Source organism: Heloderma suspectum, chromosome 4, assembly GCF_057233095.1.
Source record: "Heloderma suspectum isolate Gila_16-S chromosome 4, 16-S_ref, whole genome shotgun sequence".
In the NCBI taxonomy this organism is placed as follows: domain Eukaryota; kingdom Metazoa; phylum Chordata; class Lepidosauria; order Squamata; family Helodermatidae; genus Heloderma; species Heloderma suspectum.
Window position 1 is genome coordinate 216,703,922 of NC_139461.1, and position 6,000 is coordinate 216,709,921.

General features: G+C 45.6%; 1 protein-coding gene across 5 annotated transcripts in view; it reads right to left on the reverse strand.

The window, feature by feature from the left end:
- The window catches only part of MIER1 (MIER1 transcriptional regulator), a 52,335-nt gene extending 46,541 nt beyond the window's left edge, over positions 1-5,794 (reverse strand). For 2 of the 5 annotated variants that reach the window (XM_084852279.1, XM_084852275.1), the window contains exons 1-2: positions 5,556-5,794; positions 5,233-5,315 (exon numbers count right to left, since the gene is read on the reverse strand). In XM_084852279.1, coding sequence (XP_084708405.1) covers positions 5,233-5,301 — 69 coding nt within the window. In that variant the 5' untranslated portion in view covers positions 5,302-5,315; positions 5,556-5,794. Of the gene's footprint in view, positions 1-4,659; positions 4,938-5,232; positions 5,363-5,555 lie in introns of those variants that run through there. The other 3 variants (XM_084852280.1, XM_084852278.1, XM_084852277.1) reach the window with 2 other exon arrangements.
- Between the last annotated feature and the right edge of the window lie 206 nt (positions 5,795-6,000).

Genomic DNA, 6,000 nt, shown 5'->3' on the forward strand with positions numbered 1-6,000 from the left:
CTACATGCATATTTATATTGTTGCTGATTACAATTTAACTCATCATGATAAATTGATTTTTACAAAGACCCACTGCCAACAACTTTGTGTGCTTGGGTTAAAGTTTGCATTATGCCTGAAAGGAGGAAACCATAATCTAAAGGCTACGTGCAGCCTTCCTTGATTTGGGGATTTCTGTTTACTTTTTTGTTACATTTGTATCCTGCCCTTCCTCCAAGGAACCCAAAACAGTTTTTTAGCCTTACAACCACCTTGTTAGGTGACTTAGGCTGGGGGATGCAACTTAATCAAAGCTATCCATGGCTGGGGGTCACGGGACTTGAAGTCCAAAACACCAACAAAAACCAAGAGGAGAAATATAGTAAAAGTTCTGCAATTCACACAGCTTTTGGCAATTAAGTAATTATAATAAATATTGGCTTCGAACCAATGGTGTCATTCCATGAGCAGAAAGGAAACCACTGGAGGAATGGATTTCCCCTCCCCCGCTGCAAACCCCACATGCCTCCAAATCTGCTCTAGAGAGTTAGGGGACCCTCTGCGGATCTGGCAGATCGCAGGGGGCTGCAGGGGGAAGGAGAAGATGGAGAAGTCCTGTCACATGAGCAGAGGTCCCACTGCGCAAGCGGACTTCCATTCATGCGATGTTGGAACTGAGCTGTTTTGAATAATGATCTAACTCTTGAAAATTGACTTATTTTCTGAATTAGTTCCACAGTATGATGGAATTGGAATTCACATCAAAACAGATTTTAAAAAACCATCAATAAGGTCTCAAAAAAATAGACATAGTTTAACCATGGTAGGGATGACTCTCTTAACTGTGGGAAAACCTTGATCACATCAAGTTAGTCCACACCTATAATTATGCAAACAGGAGTTACTACTGACATAAAAGGTAAAGGTAAAGGTGTCCCCAACCAGTCGTGTCCGACTCTAGGGTGCGGTGCTCATCCCCGTTTCTAAGCCGAAGAGCCAGCGCTGTCCGAAGACGCTTCCGTGGTCATGTGGCCGGCATGACTGAACACCAAGGTGCACGGAACGCTGTTACCTTTCCCGCCGAGGTGGTACCTATTTATCTACTTGCAATTTCTTGCTTTCGAACTGCTAGGTTGGCGGAAGCTGGGACTGAAGACGGGAGCTCACTCCGTCACGCAGCACTCGGGTCTCGAACTGCTGTCCTGCCAACCTTCCAGTCTGCAGTTCAGCGTCTTAACCACTAAGCCACATAGGTTGTGTTAAATATACCTTTTTTTTAGAGGCAACAGCAATCACTCCCTCCAACAGAAAAGTCAGGTGGTGAGTGCTGATAAGATTGGAGCTAAAATGTTACCAATGAAATATGTGAGAGAGGTATCAGCATGCTCAGGGGAACCCCAAGATTTGCAGAAATACACCCCCCAAAAAAATTAAAGCAAAGGAGACAACCCCCCCCCCCAACAAAATAGCTTAATGAGAACAGAGAATGCTCAATAGCCACAACATGTTGGCTGGAAAAGAAAGACAGAAAAGTGTGGTAGAATTAAATATTTGTTAGTTTTAAGGATTTATAAACCACATCTTCATCCAAAAATGGATTTCCAGGCATGTACATAAGACTTTTAAAACAATACAATATTAAAAAATAAAGAAACAAATAAAGCTAGACAGGCTCCTGAATAGGAACACCCCTTTAGTAGGTAAGAATCTGCAACATTTTGTTGCAGTTCCCTCTTGGAGTGCACTATTCATGACTCTAGAATGGAATGTTTCTAACCACAGCACTTATCTGTGAAGTCTTCTGTGCTCACACAATAAAATGTTGTTTTCCAAAGTGCATTAGGAATCTAGGCTGTAATCCTAAACATACGTATTAGGGAATAAGTCCCTCTGAATTAAGCAGGACTTCTGAATAAACATGCATAGGATTGCACTGCACAAGTTTGCTTGCATCACAGATTACTAGCCTTTGTGAATTATTTTGTATTCCTGCAATAGCCAGATCCTTACCATGCCAGCATGCAAGTCCTGAAGACAAGGCGTACCAAGAATCACCAAAGTGACTTAAGGCAAGTTACATGACCACTGCAGGAAATATTCCAGCCAAAAGGTTCTGTTTAAAATGTGCAGGGTTTCCATGTCTCTTTTTGAATTTGTTTTCTTTATTGAAAAGAATAGTGATATCAACTGAAGTGTTCACAAGGTATAAACAAAGGCAGGTATTACCATAACGACTTTGCACATTACCCTGCAACTGTAACTCCTCATATACTGATTCAACAATATAATGCCAATACATATGATAACAGTATACTGCCAATACCAAAATGTTGCAGTTACCAACTTCTCTAACAAATGTATAGACTTTTAACTCACACTAAACATGAAGTTTTCTAGATTAGCACCTACCTATCAATTTCCCAAGTGACTAATGAGAGTTCAAAGATATTTTAATATCTAAACTGCATCTTTCTTTGGCCTTAGAAATACCGACTGCACAAGAACATGTGGATTTGTGATGTACTGACCACAGAAAATTAAAACAACACTAAGGCCCCCACTCCTTTTCTTATTACATAAACTCAAACGAATGGGTTCATTACGCCTAAAGAATGTATAACACTGTGAATATTTCTGTGACAAGAAGTCATTTCCATACAAAGTGTGAAGTTTCATAAGGGAATATACATGTTGAAATGTGATACTTTCCCTCAACCAAAACTGGGAAAGAAGTGTTCTGTCTTCATCAAAAAAAAAGTCACCACCTGATCTGGCAATGGTTGGCCTTTAAAGAGGAACTTCCTGACTTTGATCATCAAAAGGCAAATTGCTTTATGAAAAGCAGACTTACAGATATATCCAAAGTTAGTACCAACAATATTTTTTAATAGTCCACTTGCCCACATATACCTTATACATGACTTTTTCAGTTGTGGTACCCAAGCTCTGAAATGCTTTCTCAAGAGAGGTTTGTGTGGCTTGTTTAATGTCTTTTTGGCACCAGGTAAAGGATTGTGTTTATTTGCCCAGATTGATCGTCAGATCTGTTACTTTTAATCTTTATTTTGAATAATGAATATGCTGCTGCTCACTGTTTTTATTCATATTATTTGGTTGACTTTTTATTATTTTGTTTACCAAATTTTAGAAATGCCTTTGTAAACCACCTGGAAGACCCTTTGGGACTGAAGAGCAGGGTACCAAATACCACAAATAAATAAACTGAAAAGGGGGAAACGTTATACTGCCTGATCACCTACAGATGACTGTTACTTCAGAAGACAAGGGCCTGTTTCAGACAATTACCTAGGAAGCAATGTGTTATGTCAGGTGCAGCAAATGTGCATCTCTTCTCTCCACTACATTGTGGCATAGGCACCCTGTGTGGATGCCAATTGGACGCTGGTCTTATTCATGTGATTCTTCCCCCCTTAGAGAACTCACCAGGGTGATTACATGAATCAGGTCACTGCATATCAACATTCCTGACTCCACATGGAGCACTCATGTCACTTTTTTAGGTCATGGTAGGGGCATCATGTATACTTCATTACTAGCCAAATAAACACCTGTACTGGGCCTAGGTGACTGACAACTTAGAAGCCTGCTTTCAGGAGTTTGTTCATATTCCAAAGGATTTCAAACTTCTGCACCCCAAAGAATGTTCAAATTTCAGCCTCATGTACTACTTCCCTTTTTGAAACAAACACCACTAGAACATTTTCTTTAATGTGGTGTCAGCAGTGTGATTTAACTACTATAATTGTTGGGCATGGCTACAGGAAACCCAGATTCAAACCCCCGCTCAATCACTTGGGCAAATCACATTTCTTACCCTAAACATTGTTGTGAGTTTAAAACACCATTCTGAGCTTCTAGGATAAAGGAAGACTACAAATGTAGCAATATTGTTAAATAATAATACATCACACTGCAGCCTAAACTAAGAATAGTCTTTTATACTGTTGACGAGGCACTCACTCACCTGTCAGAGCAATAAAGCCCAAATACACATTGTCACTCACTCTAAAGGGGACAAGATTTTCAGAGCAAGACAACACTCTCTTTCCCCTTCCAAGAAACATGACTGAAATATCCTACCATGAAAAGACTGGGGGGGGGGGGGGAGGTTTCAACATAATGCATCCTCACTCCCCAAACCCAAGAAAAGCTTCCTTAATCCCCCCCAAATATTCTTTCTCTCCCCGCTCCCGCCCAAGAGAGGGCAACTTGGGTGAATCCTGCCTGTCCCATGCAGGAAGAGATCCTGCTTCCCTCCCCCCACCACTGCAATGTTAAATAACTCCCTCCCTCCACCCGCAAAGGGGAAAAAGCCAATGCTTCCTCTTCGACCCCTCACACCCAACTCGCCCCTCCATCCATGCCCCCAAGTTCCAGGAGGGCCGGTACGTCCCCACGGACCTCGGGTGGGGTGGGGGCAACGAGTTTCACACGCAACACCCCGCCCAGGCCCGTCTTGGGACCTTCCTCCCACCCCCTGTAACTAACTTGTGGGAAGCGAAAGCACAGAGAGGGAGGCAGCGGCCGCGCAACAAGTTCCCGGCCGGGCCCCGACTCGACTCCTCTCCTCCTCCTCCTCCTCCCCTCCGGCCTCCTCCTCCTCCTCCCCCCACCCCCTTCCTTCCATCCCCCTCGTCGCCGCCCGCGGCTCTCGCTCACCTCCGCCATGTTCGCCGCGCAGCTGAGGCGGGCCGAGCCAGGAGAGGGGAGTCACATCGCCGCCGCGGCGAAGGAGGAGGAAATGGCACGGAAGGGCAGCAGGGGAGGCGGCGGCAGGTCACGGTCTCTGAGGCGGCAGCGGTGGATGGAAGGAGGCGGAGGGAGCGGGGAGCCACCAGGGGGAGGAAGAGGCACAACGTCACCGCGCAAAGGAGGTGGGCGCGCCCGCGACACCGCCTCTCCTCTCCTCTCCCCCGCCCCGCGTCTCTCTTTCTCTCGGCGAGTCACGAGACGGCGGCGCCGGCTTTCCGGCGCTGCCTCAGCGCGGGCCGCTCGAGAGAGACTCCCCCTCCCCCCCCCTAACGGTATAAACCGTCTTTTCGGGACACGGAACTGGGCTCGCGGCCCTGGTACATTTTTATTCTATTTCGTAAAAATGTCGCGCCAGTCACGAGCCAAGGCAGGATCCCGCCTTCTCTCCTCGGCGCTGACAGGAACTCAGATACACAGAGTGGACGCGCCGAAGTTCGCGACTGAAGCCGGCCGCCTGGCCGGCGCGGGTCAAAGCCTTACGGTCCCTTGCTGAGGCGTCTTCTCTCCTCTGCCCGCCGCCGCTCTCTTCGTAGTTGTTCTTTGGCACATGCTTCTCTACACGCCTAAAAATGGAATCAAAATTACTTCATGGCTTAAATAAATAAGTTAAATAAATAATAAAAGTTACTCGAACGCGCTTGTGCATTGTAAACATTTAATACGCGTACAAAGGGCAAGCCTGAATATTTGTTTCCTGAAGGGCGAGGGGGTTTTAAGTCGGGAAAACGCACGAAGAAAGGGTTGAACCCGCTTCCCCAACTCCAGGGCCTGATCCGACCCCTGGAGTCGCGGCTGCTTTTTACCTTTAAAAAAATAAAACGCGGGAAGGTCCGAATAGGAGGCAGGGAAGGTTTTCAGTGGAACCACGGCGTGGGTTAAAGCCTCACCTCCCCGCCTGCACGCCACTGTCTCCCTCCCGATGGCCTCACCGCCCCAGTTGCTATTTAAATTGCAGTGAACAAACAGATACGTGAAGTATTTCACGTCTAGCCTAGTCCGGCCCTTAGCGAGCACCACTCATGCATGACGTGGGTCTGTGTGTGTAAGAAAGCGAGAGCGAAAGGCATATACAGGAACAGGAAGTGAGGCTATCTTGAACTGGCAAAACTGAGCTGCTACCTGGTTTTTGTTTCCTAAGAATTTCAGTCTACAAACAATGCACAGAATTTCAAACAATGTACAGAATTTCAGTCTTTAAACTATCTACTACAAACAATATAGGACACTGTAAAGTTTCCTACATGGAAG